The 16,597-nt window shown below is 28.7% G+C and overlaps 5 protein-coding genes across 5 annotated transcripts; 4 read left to right on the top strand and 1 right to left on the bottom strand.

The window, feature by feature from the left end:
• The first annotated feature begins 684 nt into the window (after positions 1 to 684).
• On the top strand, positions 685 to 2,622 carry BX663DRAFT_499961 (WD40-repeat-containing domain protein). The gene is made up of 4 exons (XM_051526256.1): positions 685 to 988; positions 1,231 to 2,063; positions 2,127 to 2,329; positions 2,385 to 2,622. The coding sequence occupies exons 1-4, from the start codon at positions 781 to 783 to the stop codon at positions 2,449 to 2,451; spliced, it is 1,311 nt and encodes a 436-aa protein (XP_051385486.1). The 5' UTR covers positions 685 to 780; the 3' UTR covers positions 2,452 to 2,622.
• A 2,877-nt stretch (positions 2,623 to 5,499) lies between these two features.
• On the top strand, positions 5,500 to 7,731 carry BX663DRAFT_499958 (uncharacterized protein). Its single transcript, XM_051526255.1, has 4 exons — positions 5,500 to 5,758; positions 5,865 to 6,839; positions 6,890 to 7,464; positions 7,540 to 7,731. The coding sequence occupies exons 1-4, from the start codon at positions 5,509 to 5,511 to the stop codon at positions 7,642 to 7,644; spliced, it is 1,905 nt and encodes a 634-aa protein (XP_051385485.1). The 5' UTR covers positions 5,500 to 5,508; the 3' UTR covers positions 7,645 to 7,731.
• Positions 7,732 to 8,196: 465 nt separating this feature from the next.
• Positions 8,197 to 9,314, bottom strand: BX663DRAFT_549493 (armadillo-type protein; the record flags this gene model as incomplete). The annotated part of the gene is made up of 2 exons (XM_051531152.1): positions 8,197 to 9,002; positions 9,167 to 9,314. The coding sequence occupies 2 exons, from the start codon at positions 9,312 to 9,314 to the stop codon at positions 8,197 to 8,199; spliced, it is 954 nt and encodes a 317-aa protein (XP_051385484.1).
• Positions 9,315 to 10,041: 727 nt separating this feature from the next.
• On the top strand, positions 10,042 to 12,443 carry BX663DRAFT_499954 (anaphase promoting complex subunit 8). Its single transcript, XM_051526254.1, has 9 exons — positions 10,042 to 10,219; positions 10,288 to 10,552; positions 10,625 to 10,773; positions 10,844 to 11,172; positions 11,239 to 11,418; positions 11,472 to 11,636; positions 11,693 to 12,021; positions 12,078 to 12,194; positions 12,257 to 12,443. The coding sequence occupies exons 1-9, from the start codon at positions 10,122 to 10,124 to the stop codon at positions 12,308 to 12,310; spliced, it is 1,686 nt and encodes a 561-aa protein (XP_051385483.1). The 5' UTR covers positions 10,042 to 10,121; the 3' UTR covers positions 12,311 to 12,443.
• Positions 12,361 to 15,430, top strand: BX663DRAFT_499944 (uncharacterized protein). Its single transcript, XM_051526253.1, has 11 exons — positions 12,361 to 12,686; positions 12,763 to 12,894; positions 12,946 to 13,103; positions 13,160 to 13,348; positions 13,508 to 13,606; positions 13,667 to 13,705; positions 13,776 to 13,883; positions 13,946 to 14,074; positions 14,125 to 14,315; positions 14,383 to 14,818; positions 14,875 to 15,430. Exons 1-11 carry the CDS (start codon positions 12,482 to 12,484, stop codon positions 15,232 to 15,234), a joined length of 2,046 nt encoding a protein of 681 aa, XP_051385482.1. The 5' UTR covers positions 12,361 to 12,481; the 3' UTR covers positions 15,235 to 15,430.
• The last annotated feature ends 1,167 nt before the right edge of the window (positions 15,431 to 16,597 follow it).

Raw genomic sequence — 16,597 nt, 5'->3', positions numbered from 1 at the left:
GGTGTGAAAAAAAAAAAAAAGGGAATGACTATTTTGTTATGTTTTATACTTGTAAAGAAGTAACTAGAGTAATCAAAGTTATAATAGTAGTCATGGTTATAGTAGTCATGGTTATAGTAGTCATGGTAACTTGGATCCCCTAATAAAAGGGAGGAGGAGGAGGGGGTCCTTTTTTTATTTTTATTTTATTCGGGTCACCTTAAATAATAATTGTAAACAGAAAGTCGACCCTTTTTTTTTTCTTAAATATGTATGTAACATCATGAAATTATTAAAGATGTTTTGTAGTTACATATTTGGACTTATTTATTTATTATGACATTTACATAAAAAGGAGAATTCTTGTATTGTAACTTTATTTGATCTCCGTTCTATTTATTTGTTTTTATTCAAGTTATTTTGTTCTTTTAAAGAACATAAATTGAATAAACAAATGTAATATATTACATAATGTATATATTTATATACATATTTATATATGTATACAATGCTAATAATAATAATAATAATAGCTAATACTAATTTTATTTTATTTGTCTTCATCACGTGAATAAATGGATCCCTATTGTAAATGCTATTGCTTTTCCTTTTAAGATAGAAATGAAAAAAAAAAAAAATTTAAGGCACTCCGCAATAATCATTATGTATATAAATATGTATACATATATAAAAACGCCTTTTTTTTTTTTTTTTGCTTTGTTCTTTTCTTTTGTTTGTACACATTCTATTTACATTTACATTTTATATTTATTTATATTAATAAACATATACAAAACAATTATGCCTTCAACAATTCAGGAAAATAAATTATTTTATTCACCATTTGAAACCGAATTTCATAAGAAACGTTCATATCTTAAATCAACAACAAAGAGTCGTAGAGGCATAAGATCAATTCGCTCTATAAATTTAATTTCGAATACAACTCAACAAAATAAATATTATCAATTGACAGTGACTGATCCGAATTCATCATGCAATAAAAAGGGTACACTACAGTTCCTCCCCTCCCCCTCCTTTCCTCCACACACACACTCACACTCACACACTCACACATACACACATACACACATACACACATACACACATACACACATACACACATACACACATACACATACACATACACATACATATACGCACATATTCATCCTTTATCTTCTAGTTTTATTTATTTTTTGGCTTTATTTTTTTTTTTTTTGGGCTTTATTTTTATTTTTGATATTTTAGATTTCTTAGGTTTATTGCCTTACGAAATTTCTTCTCAGATCATTTTAAATTTGGATATTTATAGTTTATGTCAAATATCCACCGTTTCAAAAACTTGGTATAAACTTGTTCGGTCGAATGATATTTGGAAAAGGAATGTGATTTCAAGATGGAATATAAGTCATAGACATATTCAATTAGATTGGTATCATTTTTATAAACAACGTCATATCTTAAATTCAAGATGGGAAACAGGACGTGTAGCTACTCATAGTCTGTATGGACATCATGATAGTGTCTATTGTCTTCAGTTTGATAAAATCAAGATGATGACGGGGAGTCGCGACAAGACGATTAAAATCTGGGATCTTCGACGATACCAATGTGTGGGTACACTCTATGGTCATGAAGGAAGTGTACTCTGTTTAAAATACAATGATCAATTCATCATCTCCGGTTCCTCTGACACGACGATTATTGTCTGGAGTATGGCTACACTCCAGCCTCTCATGCGTCTCTATGGTCATACCGGAGGTGTTCTTGATTTGTGTTTTAATCATCAATATATCATCAGTTGTTCTAAAGATAAATCGATCCGAATTTGGGATATTAGAACAGGTCGTTTAGTTCGAACCATCTTGGGTCATGTGGGTCCTGTGAACGCTATCCAGTTAGAAGGTGATAGATTAGTATCTGCCTCAGGTGATGCCCTTATTAAAATGTGGAATATCCATACTGGTGAATGTCTTCGTAAATACGTCGGCCATACACGTGGCTTAGCCTGTGTTCGTTTTGATGGTTCCAGGATCGTGAGTGGTTCAAATGATAAAACGATCAAAGTTTGGAATGCAGAGGTAAAGTAAAAGAAAAGAAAAAGAGAGAAATAAAGATGTATATATATTTATTTATTTATTTAGACAGGTGAATGTCTTTTAAGTTGTGAAGGACATACAGACCTCGTAAGATCATTGAGTTTTGATAAAGATCGTATTATTAGTGCAAGTTATGATCAAACGATTCGAGTCTGGGACATCAAAACGGGTACATGTCTTCTTAACTTTCAAAATGGTCATTCTAGTTGGATTTTTGATGTTCAATTTGATTCGACAAAAATTGTTAGGTAACGAAAAATAAATAAATTACATGTAGAACAAGGAACTCATATTTATTTATAGTACAAGTCAAGACAAAACAATACTTGTTATGGATTTTACCTTTGGATTAGATACCCAATTCTTTTAAAAGAAAAGAAGAAGAAGGAGAAAAAACAAGCAAGGGAGAAAGATGTTTATTGTATATATCTATACACACACACACACACACACACACACACTCACTCACTCACTCATACAAATATATCAATGATTATGTACATATTTATCACTGTATTATTATTATATGCCATAAATGTATATATACGCACCAATTTAAAATATTATAATTCAACAATGTTCTAATAGAATTGATCCATGTTAAATAAATACATATAATAATATCCATTGTATACTACACTATTCTTTACTGTTTAGATTAAAAAAACAGAAAGAAAGAACGAAAACATTATACGTCATTAGTTTTGATGATTAATATACATATATAGATATAAAAGCACAACATGAATATTGATGTAAAGCTTTTTTTTTTTTATTCATGTTAGGATCAAATATACAAATCTAAAGTTTATTTTTTCCTAATCAAGTCAATTCAAAATTTGAATAAAATCAGTAAATAGAAAACACACATGTAGTATAATAAACAGACTATTGTTGTGTTTAACAAGAGAAATGTGGAATAAAGAAGAATTAATGACTAGTGCAAATAATATGTTATACCTGTTCTGGACTATAATAACCGTCTATTATTCATGTCTTCTAAGTGGGTCACTCACGATAGACTATCGGATGTATTTTATTTTTTTGTTGAGGCGTTTTAATTTATTTGAATAGTTAATAGGATTTTTTTTTGGGGGGAGCCAAACAATATACGAAATTCTTTTTCTTAAAAAAAAAAAAAACAAATGCACTATTTGATAAAGTAAAGCTCTCTAAACAAAACAAAAAAAAAAGAAAAAAGAAAAAAAATCAATTGTTTTTTCTTAATAATTTGGTAAGAAAATGAAAATGCATTTCGTCAATTGATAAAAAAAAAGAAACTTAATTAAAAACTCGATGTTTCAAAAAAAGCTTAAAAGCAGTTTCAAAAGGTTCCAGGCTGTTATAATAAAGGGTGAATTAATAGAAGAAGGAGGGTAAAATGGGTAAAAAAAAAAAAAAATAGAGTATAAAGGACGGTGAATGTGTTTTAATCAAGTGAATTCAGTAAAGTGGAGAACGAAATAATATGCTACATAAAAGACATTGTTGACCTTTTAATGCCTCAAAGAGAGATAATGATATGACTTGGAAAGAGAATGAAAGAAGATAATTAAAGTCTATTGAGTATAGGGTTAAACAAAAAAGGAAAAAATCAATGATTGATCGTTATTACATAATGTTATTGATATATTTATGATGATATACAAAAAGGGCATAATTCTATTTAGAAGATATATTATGTCCTCTGATAATTTACTGCAGTAGAAGAAATACTTTAAACGTTCTAATCATGACTTCAACATTCTCCTGCTAATTCATATTCAGAGACAGTACATGTTTTATGAACTCATTTTATTCGTAGAGTTTATATTTAAACAACTTTGTACTTGACAAGAAGATGTTTAAATAAATAAACAAGAATAATGTCTTTGTTGTTTGACAAATAGCCAACTCAACACTCTGTGAGCTATTTTTTATATCTATTAAAGCAACATCTTTGAATGGTTTTTTTTTTAAAAAAAAAAAGAAAAAAAAAGGAATAAAGCATAGTTGAGCTGTCCCCTTTTATTACTTTCTTGAGGATAGGAAAAGGGTCTGGAATAAGGTATGTTTCAAAACAAAAAAATGATACCATGAAAAATGAGGCCGATGATGATCTACCAATTTGTTAATTGATATGTTTAACAACTAGTAGTGTCTGTAAGAAATTTTATAAATGTATACATGCAGCTGTTTCACTTTTTTATGTAGAGTATATCCATGTCATAATAATAATAAAGTCCTACTGCTTAGGCATAACAGGGTTTTAGGATCTAAAACTTTATTTTATGAATTACTCAATGTCATGAGTAATCAACTCCTAGAAACAATGGCGCAATCCTATTATTATACAACTCAGTCTTTACTATTTGAAACAAGAAAGTACTTTTTTAATAATGCAAGATATGAAAGAAGAACGATATCAATAGTTGTTAGAAACGAAATATTTTAATTATGCTCTATTTGAAAGGCAAATTTATAAGTTGGCTAAAATTTTACAATTTGACAAAGTGTTAAAAACAGAAAAGGGGGCAAATAAGGAAGTCTAAAAGAAAAAAAAAAAAGGTAGTAGTATCGATCGATTCACTATTGCTAAAGAAGGAAGTAAGTTTTTTTTTTCTTTACTTACTTATTTACTTATTCGCCCGTTACCACAAGATATATTTATAAGTGAAGAAAGCTCTGAACATGATTATTTTCCTGATAAGTTGAGTAATTACAAAAGTAGAACGAGAAAACAATAATTCTTATTAAACCAAAATAGTGTTGATTTCTAATCACTTCAAGAAGTAAAACTTTTATATTCAATGAAATATTTGCAAGACGAAAACTAGTAGCCTGTTTTCTGCAGTTTAAACAATTTATTTTTCGCTATGATATTTTACACTTAGGCAGTATTCAATCAAAAAAAAAAAAAAAAAAAAAAAAAAAAAAAAAAAAAAAAACGACAACAACATCAATATCAATATCAATATCAACATCAACTACTACAAGTAAGTTTGATTCATTATTTACAGCTTTTTTGAGTATGGATACTACGAAAGAGAATTTGATTGGGAGCAAATAAAACTTCGATTTTTTATGGAAAAAAAAACCAGTAATAATTAAAAAAAGGACTTACTTTTTGTTTTTTTTTTTTTTTTTTTTTTTGTTCTTTTTCTTTTTTACATTTTCTTTTTTAAACAGATTTATTTTTATACATATTTTCTTTTTTTTTTTTTTTTCCTTTAAACTTTCTTTTTCTTATTTTATTAAATACTTGATACAATAAAATATGTATGATAATTTGACAGTGCAACAACAACAACAACAACAACAACAACAAACAGAACAAGATATTTATGCTCTATTGTCATCAAATAACAATAATAATAACAATAATAATCCTTCTGCTATAATTGGCTTTAATGATTCTGGACAAATAAATACTACTGATGCTTTAGCAATGGATATATTTAATACATTAAATTTTAATGCTGCATTAGTTTCTCCTACTATAGCTACTACAGATGCTAATACAAATACTACTTCTACTACTTCTACTACTATGGCTACTACTACTACTGCTGCTGCTGCTGCTCCTAATAATCAATCATTTGATGAATATCATCCTTTATCAAATTGTAATTCAAATGCCTTTCCTACACCAACTTCTATATTCTCGTCTGCAAATACTGAATTTAATTTTAATCAAGGTAAAAGAAAAAAGGAAAAGAAAAAAAAAAAAAAAAAAAAAAAAAAAAAGATGAATTCCCATGATATTCTTATAATAACATCTTTATATACACACATTTGTAATAGATCTTGTAAATTTTGATATAGCATCATCAAATAATCAACAAGCATCTCAAAATACCCCACTATTAGATCCTATGTTTAACTTTACTAAAGAAGAAGATCCTGCTATTACCAATACTACGACAACTACTATTACTGCTGCTGCTGCTGCTGGTACTTTGGACTTGCCGAAAAATAATAATAATAATGCAAATTTTACCAGACGACATTCAGTTGCTATTAGTGGTGGTTTCAATGATTTTGATCTCCGTCAATTCTCTTCTTCATTATTTGAAAATGATTATACTAAAACTTCACCCTATTTATCCCTGGAACAAGAATTATTATTAACATCTGAACAACGACAATTCAAGTTCCCTGCTCAATCCTATGCTACAACGAATCATCCTAAATCAGCCCTAACTGCTGTAATAGAAAACGAAGCGCATATACCATCAACACACCATACTATGTTACATAGAGCATCTATGCCTAATATCTTTTTAACAGAGACATCATGTAATCAATTATCCAATATGCAAAAAAAAATAAGTTCGGCTACAACAACACCCAACAGTACCCCTCCTCCTCCTCCTGCTCCTGCTCCTGCTCCAATCTCAATCACTTTCAATCAAATGCCTTGGTCTGATACATCACAAATATCCCCCATTCAAAAAGATGATCCTAATCAAGAAGATAATAATTATTTATCAACAAATTCATTTTTATCAACTATCCATGATTATCCCTTGGCCACCGGTCGAAAACGATTCTATTCTCAACAATTGGATAGTTTCCCTGATCATACTCTGTCAACTCAACAACAGACATCATGGAATCACGAAGGATTAACAAAGATGATGACTTATCCTAATCTATGTCCATTACCTATGTCTGGTATCTTGAGTCGACGTTCAAGTGTTGCAACTCCCTTAGATATCTCTACATGGAATCGTAAAGTAAACTCGAATCATCGTATTCAATTACTAAATCAACCTAGTTGTAAACTTAAAAGACAAAAGAATCCAACTTCTTCATTTATAAAAAAGAACAAGTCTTGTTAAATTATCCTAAGCGAAAGCGTGTAAAAGAAGATAATGATGATGATGATGATGATGATGAAAATGAAAATGAAGGAAGAGAAAAAGAAAAAGAAATGAACCCTGTTTTAGAAAGCAATTCTAGTTCTAGTTCATTATCACCGATAGATGATTCTATTACTACTACTACTGCTACTGCTGAAGATTATCCTATCATTACAGAAGCTGATCTTAAAGCAGCTAAAAAGGATCCAAATGCGATCCCTCGTCGTCAAAAGTTACGCTTTGAAGATGATCAATATACTCCAAAATGGGTTCGATACACGGGTCAAATGAAAGAAGGATATTGTGATACATGTAAACCTGGTAAATGGTTGCAATTAAAGAACAGTGCGTTTTGGTATCATAAACAATTCTATCATGGTATCTCTTCTGTTTCTGGGAAACCATTTGAGAATCCCTTAGAACAACGTGCAGGAGAGCATGATGTGGTTGAAGGCTTATGTCATCAATGTAAACAATTTGTCCCTATCTGCAACTCTAAGCGTAAAAATAGTGTTCTTTGGTATCGACATGCACATAAGGTAAGAATATATATATATATATATATATATTCAAAAGAGAAAGAGAAAAGATGGCTCATGTCATTATCATCTTAGTGTCATATTTATGATAAGCCAAAGTCAAAAGGAAACAAAAGAGCTTCAATTGCTATTTCATCAAAAAAATACCAACTTCATGATCAATTACAAAAGATTTATTAAAAATAAAAGAAAAAAAAAAGAAAAAGAAAAGAAAGAGAGAAAAAGGGTGAAGAAGACACATATCATATGGAACAAACACAACAGCCTACTATCATATAATAAGCAACTTAACAAAAAAAAGAAAAGAAAAAAATGAAAATGATACATTGACTTTTTTTTTTTTTTCTTACTCATATATCATTGTTTTATTTCCCTATAATATAATTCACCACCTATTTCTATATACATATTCTGTAAATAAATAAATTAATTCAAATAAATATAAAAAAGGGTCAAATTCATGTAGGATCACTCTTATGCAAGACGTTACACAAGAATAAGCTATGTCACACTACAACGAATGTCAAACAAACAAATAAGCTTAAGTTTATTTAATTTCTAATGAGTAAACTTTATTGAATAATAGTATTAAAAGGTAGTAATAATAAGTAAATTATAACAATGCTTGAAAGAAAAAAAAAGAAAAGAAAATTATGTATACATTAAAGTATTCATCAAGAAAGATAAGACATCTAATAATAAAAAAAAAAAAATTCTATACAATCTATTTTTTTAATAACCAGTAGCGAGCTTAAGAGAGTGCATGTTTTGCTTTTCAAGACTATCAGCATATTGGAAAGCACCACTGTTTTCATATTCAAACATATCAAGGGCAACAATACAAGATTCAGCAACGACTTGTTCAGGATCATTCTTGAATTCATTCAAGACTTCAAAGACTTCAGGACTAGCAACAGAGCCAAGAGCTTCAGCGGCTTCATGGCGTACCATGTGGACTTCTTCCTTATTCTTAAGGGATTCAGTAAGAGCGGGGACAGAGGCAGGGTTTTGCATTTGACCAAGAACATAGGCGACTTCATGACGGAAGAGAGCAGAGGTCTTGTCCTTGAGACCCTCACAGAGGGCAAGTACAGCCTCTGTGGTACCGATTTCACGAAGGGCAAACATGGCTCTATATCTCTTGAAGAGAGAGAGATTAGGATCAATCAATTCTTGACCCAAGACTTGAACATCCTTTGTCTCCAAGGTAGGAGGAGCAGGATCAACAGAGGAGTAAGCACTCTTGTATTCATTCTCCTTTTTATTAGCAGGATCATTGACATAGTTAATTCTATCAATAGCAAGAACACAGGTATCTACAATAGCTTGATCACACTCCTTGGAATATTTCTCAAGGATAGGAAGGAACTCGGGGAACCCAAGAGCTCCCATGGCTTCAGCTGCTTCATGACGTACCATAACGTGTTGATTAGGATCAGCAAGAACTTCTTCAAGAATCTTGTTGGCATGAGGATTACCAGTTTGTCCAATACAGTAAGCGACTTCATGTTTTAAAAGAGCTGACTTGTCATTAAAGGCTATATACATATATATAAAAATTTTAATACATATAGACTATTTTTATAAAAGAGGAAGAGAGGGGATATTATTATAATAATAACCCTTTCTCTTTTTTTTTTCCCATACACACACACATATATATATATATATATGCATACATGATTTGTTAATCATTACTTACTCTTAGCCATGATATCAACTGCTTTATCATCAGCAATGTTCTTTAAAGTGAAAAGAGTACGGAAGCGTTCAGCAAGAGGTACTTTGCCAGAAGTATTAAGGAGGGTATCTTCAAGATATTGATAATTAATCTTTGATTTGTCAAGCATTTTAAGATATTATACAGTTGAATTAAAAAAAAGAAAAATTAAAGAAAAAAAAAACTTTTTTTTTTGTCTTTATCAAATTATATATATTTATATAACTTCTTTTTTTTCTATAAATTAAAGCCACAACAAGTAGTAGGTTTCAACAATGCATCGTATGATGATAGCCATCTTGGCGGAATTTGAACCGAAACCATTACCATGACTACAGTTCCTTTTTTTTTTTACAAAAAAAAAAAATCAAAATCATATTAAAAAAAAAAGAATATTTTTTTTTCTTCCTTTGTGTTTTAGGCCTGAACTGTTTTTTTTTTTTGTTTCTTTTATTAATTAAATCCAAAGTATTTATGAAGAACTTTAAAGAATTATTAATCATCAAATTATTATTATTATGGATCGATGTTGAAGGTTTCAAATAAATTTATTATTTTCGCCGCCACTATTGAAGTGTGGTATTGCGATCAAGAAAAGTTTCTTTGATCAATTATTAATTACGTTATTATAATACGAAAGACAGCACTAGATAATAAGCATTATGACATGTTGTATTAGAAAGCTTAGATTATGAATCTTATTAAAAAGAGAATAAACCAAAATTATATATGTCATATCAAACAATCATATGTGACTGGATTCACCATAGATGGGTTGTAGTGACTGATTCTCAAAAAAAAAAAAAAAAAAAAAAAAAAAAGGAAATAAAAAAAAGGAAAAAAGAAAAAGAAAAGGAAAAGGAAAGAAAAGAAAATAGTGAGAGAGAGTGAGAGAGAGAAAGAAATACAAAATTTATTTATCATTTTTACATACATTATGGTTATCACAAGTGAAGCAATTAGATCCTTTAAAGTACAATTACAACAGGCTGTTATTATTTGTTCAGAACGCTGTTTGTTTAATTCTGCTAAATGGTAAACAGATTCAGTACGAAGAAAAAAGGAAAAAAAAATGAAAATGTTTATGACAACTATAAATATAGGGCTTGTGAAATACTAGACGGAATTAAAGATGAACTACTTGATACAAAAATACCATTTACAAATAATGATGTTCATTTAAAAGTAGTATCTACTTATCACACAGATTATGAATCTTCATTACCACCGCTTTCAGAATATGAATATAATAAATATCAATTTGCAAAAACATTATTTCAAATGAGACAATTTGATCGTGTTAGGGATGTATTAGGTGATTCAAAGTCATCTAAACTGTATTTCCTAAGGCTTTATGCAAGATATTTGGTATGAGAAAATGCATGTGTGTGTATAGATATATATTTATATAGAATCCAAATTAACGCGTGTCATATATAGTCTGGTGAAAAGCATAAAGAAGAATTAACTCAAGATATATTAAATTCAAAAGAAGATAACACAGCTGAAAATCCAGAATTAAATTCTATATATGAGGAACTATCTGAAGACTATGAGAAAGATAATTTAGACGCTTTTACGTTATATCTGTAAATAGATTTATTTATTTTGTTAAAAAAAAAAAAAAAAGAGTAGATTACATGTTCATCTCTTTCTTAGTTATGGAATAGTGTTAAAGAGACGTAAATCTAGTTTGAAAGCAGCAACAGTGTTATTAAAATCAATTCAGGCTTATGAATTTAATTGGTCTGCTTGGATGGAGTTGGCATCTTTAATAGAAAATAGAAAAATGTTTATAGACATACAAAATTTATTAAATCGAAATTTTAGAGGAAGTATCATGAAGAACCTCTTTTTCACTAAACTATGTATTGATCTATATCAACCTATTGAACTCTTTAGAACCTTTATGTCACCTTTACACCGATATTTTCCAAATAGTGCTTATATTCTATCTCAATGTGCAATCTTATTTTACGATAATATGGGTAAAAGATAACCTCGTGTATACATTGAATATACTGAACATGTATACATTTGCATCTATTATTTAGAATATAATGAATCTTTATACTTTTTTGAAGAACTTCGAAGGTTACATCCTTCACGATTAGAAGATATGGACATTTATTCAAATTTACTTCATTTAAGAATGGCTAAAGATAAATTATGTATACTTGCATTAGAATGTGATAGAATTGATAAATATACTCCAGAAGCATGTTGTGTAAAAGGTATGAGGAAGAAAGAGAGAAAGATAGTCTTTCTTTATCTTATTTGTATTTAGCAAATTACTATAATTTGAAAGGAGAGATACCAGAATCAATAGAATATTTTAAGAGAGCATTGAAATTAAATAGAAGCTATCTTCTGGCATGGATATTACTCGGACATGATTATATTGAACTTAAAGATACAAGTGTTGCAATTGAATGCTATAGACGTGCCATTAGTAAGTGGTGTTGTTTAGATTGTAGTTAACTTGCATATATTTAAATAAATAAATAGGTATAGATAATCGTGATTATAGAGCTTGGTATGGATTAGGACAGGCCTTTGAAGTGAGAAAATTACCTAATGAAGCTGTTTATTATTATCAGAAAGCAACCGATTTTCGACCCACTGATGCTAGAATGTGGAAAGTATTAGCGACTTGTTATGGAGCTCTAGGACGAGGAAATGATGTTGAATATTGTAATAGAAAGGCTATCATTTGTGAAGATGAAGTAGATAGCACAGCCACTATACAATTGGGTAGAATATTTCAAGAAATGGGGAAAATACATGTAGCTATTCCTTATTATCATAAAATATGGGAACAATCAAACAAATTAAGTGTAAGTCGGTTATTATATTTTATTTTATTTATTTCATTTATTTTATTTTATTTTAGAATATAACAGACGAGTTGGCAGAAATCAGTATTTGTTTAGCAAAATTTGCTGTAAATGAGAGCAATTTTTCTGAAGCAAAAAAATATGCTAATACTGCATTAAATTCGAGATATCCTGTAAGTAGGCTTTAATGAGGAAACAAACAAACAATTTGATTTTTTTTTTTTTTTTTTTTTAGTATCATGAAGAAGCGAGACAAATCTTAGATAGAATTTCAGAAAATTTACACTAAAAAATTAATATTAACGGAGTTTTATTTATTTACTTTGTTTTGTTTACTACTAAAAAAGCATGCTCACATCAAAAGAACACAAGTTTTTTTTTTTTCTTTTTCTTTCTTCCTTTCTTTCTTTCTTCTTTTTTCTCCTTCTTTAATATAAATTATTATTAAATTTAAAAAGGAATGGCGTTACAGAGTAGATCTCCACCTCATTCCGTTTCTTCTCAAGAAGAATGGGATATTAGAAATAAAATGTCAAAAACACAATCAGCTACTTCAGTTTCAACTTCTTCAAGTAGACAAACTATAAATTCATCAATACAAGAATCTTCTGCAAAAATATATTTTGTAGAACTAGAAAAATATTTAACAAATATCTTATCAAAAGGTATTTATAATATATATATCAAAAAATAAAGGAGAAGGGGGAAAGGTCTAACAAATCATTTACACGATTATTAAAGAGGCATCTGAGGGCGTCTCTTCTCAAAGAACAGCAGCGAGACAAAAGTTGTCAAGGTTAAATAATCTGCAGTTTCATGAATTAGCTACGGATGTTTATGATGAGTTAATAAGAAGAAATTTGGACAATCATAGTACGTTGCTTTATTGTTACCTACTTTAATTTACTTACATGTATTTGATAGAGTCCTTTTTACCTGTAAGAGATGATTTTCATCCAAGAAGAAACCAAGCTAGACAAAAGTTAGCTACCTTACCAACTACACGATTTCAGGATCTCGCGAGTGATGTATATCATGAAATTAAACGCAGATACTCTCATATTTTGATGTCAGAAGAGGAGGTAATATTAAAAAAAAGAAAAAAAAAATGTTGTCCAAAACTAATGTATCAACAAAGTTACCACCTTTACCTAAACCAAAACATAATGATACAAAAGCACATACAACAAATATAATACCTGTAAAAGGAATGATGAATGTTGAATCTGTCGATTACCTTGATGACGAAAATAATGGTCAATTACCTATGACAGAAAATGGCAATACACAATCAATAGATAGTTTAATGGCTGACTTGGGTAATATGGTAAAACCACTACAAACAGATAGTTTGAACCATCATAACACAGATGTAAATATAAAAAATTATATTTATATGTATACATATATGTATATATTTATATTTATTTTGTACTAATTATTTATTTGAAAAAAAAAAAAAAAAAAAAAAAAAAAAAAAAAAAAGCAAAATGTGTCTACAGATATTGAGCATTTGAAATATGAATATGAAACAAAAATGCTATCTATGACGAAACGTATTAAAATGTTAGAATTGTCTTTAGAAGTAAGTTGTCATGAAAGAGAGGAAGGAAAGATATTATATTAACAACATAGCTAATGATAGAATGCAACTCAATTAAACAATTCAGGCACAAGACAATCAGTAAGTAGTATATTCTATATAAAAGTAATGAATTAAATGTCTTAACTTTTTTTTTTTTTGAATACAAAAGTCTTCTGATAAAGAACAACAATTAAAGATAAAGCAAATGCAGGATGAATATACAAATTTAGATAATAGATATACACAATTAGCAAAAGAATACAATGAACAACAATTGGTATATTATTTTTATAGAAAAATCACATGGGAAAATCAAGATATTCATATCTAATATTTTAGGCTGTTCGAGAAGTGAAAGCTGAAATTAAACAACTAATTGATGAGCTTAAAAATTTATCAAGTAAAAATGAAGCATTAAGACTTCAAAATGAAGAAGCAAATAATGAAATTCGACATCTAACTCAAGAGGTAGTGATTTTAAAATAATTGAGTGATATGTATTGATGAATATATGATAGACTAAATCATGGAAAAGAAAATATGAAAGTGCTAGTACGGAACTTCGAAGTTTTAAAGTTCAATCAATTAATTTGGATCAACAAGATTTATCGAAAGAATTTTTCTTAAGGCCAATTTCAAAAGGTGCAATAGGCCATCAGTTTGTTATTGAATATCAAGCAGCTATTGATGACTTAATGAAAACGTCAAGGTATGTATATTTATTTACTTATTTTAAGGCAATAACTTAATGTATTCTTATATATATATACTTGTAGATCAAGTAAACCTTCTGATGTACTATTATCAATGAGAACTATTGTGTTGGCTTGTAAAGCAATTACAACAGAAGTAGAAGACTATGAAGTAAATGTTGGATTGACATCACCAAATCAGGAGATACTATATGATATTAAAAAGAAGTTTTCAACTGAATTAACGAATTTATTGGCGGCTACAAAGAATTATGCTGGAGGAATGGGTATAAGTCCTGTGAGCTTAGTAGATGCTGCAGCTGGGAACCTTACGAATACAATTGTAGAACTTGTAAAACTTTTAGGAATGAGACCAGCACCAGATAATGAAAATAACACTCAATCACCTTCTGTGATAACAAATGAAACCACCCCAAATAGTAGGATGGGAAAGAATAATAATAGTAGTACTTACGCTTTGCAAAATGAAAATAATGTAATGAGTCTTGAAAAGTTATCGGTAAGAATTATATTATATACAACATGTATCCGCTTAATTGATTATTTTGTCAATAGCAATTTCTTAAAATGGAAACAGATCATATTGTATCATCAGTACAAAATCTATTAAATGCACTAAGAACAAATGATAGTAATCTCTTTGAAATTATTACCTCGATTATTAATATCGTAGCCAATATTATCCAAACATCTAGAAAGACATTCTTAAATGGTCCAGGATTGGAATACAAAGACCAAGGCAATGCTATTTTAAGTGACTTGGAAAAATGTAATGGAAAAATTATTCATATACGAGATACATCATTTACACAATCACCAGAAAACGCAAATTCTATTGCTAAACGAAATTTAGCACAAGAATCATATGAAATTGCTAAATATACAAAAGAGCTTATAAACATGCTAGATTTGTAACCAAAGAAAGAAAATGAGAAGAGAGGAGGAAGAAGAAGGATGAGCTCTTGTAAATACGTTTTTTTTTTTTTTAAGTTTTATTACTGTTTGTTGTCTTTTATTTATTTTCTATCCATTACACACAACTATACATTATCATATCATTATTACTAGAAATATAATAATAAACTATATCATTATTTGCATACGAATTAACGATCATACAAATAATGTAATATCTTGAGGTTTCCTTTTTTTTTTAATAATGTTATTATGTAATACATTAAAGGATTAAGTAAGTAAATGTTTTTAATTGACAAAAAAAGATAAAGAAGGAGAATAAAACAAAGATAAGTCTGTGAAAACTCTGTATAGTTTATTCAATTAAAAAAAAATAAAAAATGCAGAAATTGTACCAGGAAAAGATAATATGGAAAAATGTCACAGACTTTTTATTATTTTTTTCCAAGTAACATTAGTAGAAATATGATTTGAGCAAGCAAATACTGGTATAACAAAACATTATGTCTCCGAAAAATTCTGCATGTAATAAGATCCATATTTACTCTTTTTTCCTCCTTGAGCTGTCGCTAGATTATTATTAAAAAAAAATATCAATGCTTTTATAATAATACACTGTATACTCTCATGACAAATTGTTAACAAGTTATAGTATGTTTATTTTGGAATATGGATCATTTTAGGTCTTCTCACAATGTTATATCTTGACTACTAAGAAAGCAAAAAGGTGAGAGCTATACATATAACATTATGAGTTAACATTCATTACGGAAATTATTAATCAATAATTTTAAATAAAAATGAAAATAATTTCAATAACTGCAAAAAATATATTACGTCACACATTTAAAGTAATCTAATTGGATATCGGAGATTTAATTTAAAAATAAATCATTATAATTATATTAGTGGTTTTCTAGTCACGTGAAGCGCGGTTGGTTAAGGTGAATAATTATTTTTATTAAGGCTTTAGGCAATAATATTAAAAGATATTGTATAAACGATCCCTTTAAACGGGCAAAATAATAATACGAATATCCGAGTTTGGAAGTTATGTTATAAAAATGTAAAACCCAGAAACTGGGAAATTGATAAAAATGTGGGGCAAATTAATAGTAATAGTGAGATTAAATGTATAAATTAGTTATGAGATCTAGTGTTTGGTACCATGATTTCAACTATAAGGTCCAATAAACATTACGAATTTCGAGAGAATGGGGGTTACATTAGCGATCGTCCACGATGTCCTTGCTTTGGCTAATGTTTGGGGTGATGTGATGGGTTGGTGATTAGATTTTGGGTGATTATGTGACTTTTTTTTTTTATTTTTTTTTTTTTTATTTTTTTTTATGTTATTCCTTCA

Source organism: Cokeromyces recurvatus (assembly GCF_025118155.1).
Source record: "Cokeromyces recurvatus strain NRRL 2243 chromosome Unknown BX663scaffold_5, whole genome shotgun sequence".
NCBI lineage: Eukaryota > Fungi > Mucoromycota > Mucoromycetes > Mucorales > Mucoraceae > Cokeromyces > Cokeromyces recurvatus.
This window is presented reverse-complemented; position numbering and strand designations above follow the sequence as displayed.

Excerpts from the sequence above, each read along its gene's own strand:
- BX663DRAFT_499944 (XM_051526253.1), top strand. The coding sequence starts at position 12,482 with ATGGCGTTACAGAGTAGATCTCCACCTCATTCCGTTTCTTCTCAAGAA. Across the intron at positions 13,706-13,775 it reads ATTCAGGCACAAGACAATCA|TCTTCTGATAAAGAACAACA; the intron begins GTAAGTAGTATA and ends TGAATACAAAAG. Across the intron at positions 14,316-14,382 it reads GACTTAATGAAAACGTCAAG|ATCAAGTAAACCTTCTGATG; the intron begins GTATGTATATTT and ends ATATACTTGTAG.
- BX663DRAFT_499954 (XM_051526254.1), top strand. The coding sequence starts at position 10,122 with ATGGTTATCACAAGTGAAGCAATTAGATCCTTTAAAGTACAATTACAA. Across the intron at positions 11,419-11,471 it reads AGAAGCATGTTGTGTAAAAG|CAAATTACTATAATTTGAAA; the intron begins GTATGAGGAAGA and ends ATTTGTATTTAG. Across the intron at positions 12,195-12,256 it reads CATTAAATTCGAGATATCCT|TATCATGAAGAAGCGAGACA; the intron begins GTAAGTAGGCTT and ends TTTTTTTTTTAG.
- BX663DRAFT_499961 (XM_051526256.1), top strand. The coding sequence starts at position 781 with ATGCCTTCAACAATTCAGGAAAATAAATTATTTTATTCACCATTTGAA. Across the intron at positions 989-1,230 it reads TTCATCATGCAATAAAAAGG|ATTTCTTAGGTTTATTGCCT; the intron begins GTACACTACAGT and ends TTGATATTTTAG. Across the intron at positions 2,064-2,126 it reads TCAAAGTTTGGAATGCAGAG|ACAGGTGAATGTCTTTTAAG; the intron begins GTAAAGTAAAAG and ends TTATTTATTTAG.
- BX663DRAFT_499958 (XM_051526255.1), top strand. The coding sequence starts at position 5,509 with ATGGATATATTTAATACATTAAATTTTAATGCTGCATTAGTTTCTCCT. Across the intron at positions 6,840-6,889 it reads TCAATTACTAAATCAACCTA|AACAAGTCTTGTTAAATTAT; the intron begins GTTGTAAACTTA and ends TTTATAAAAAAG. Across the intron at positions 7,465-7,539 it reads GGTATCGACATGCACATAAG|TGTCATATTTATGATAAGCC; the intron begins GTAAGAATATAT and ends TTATCATCTTAG.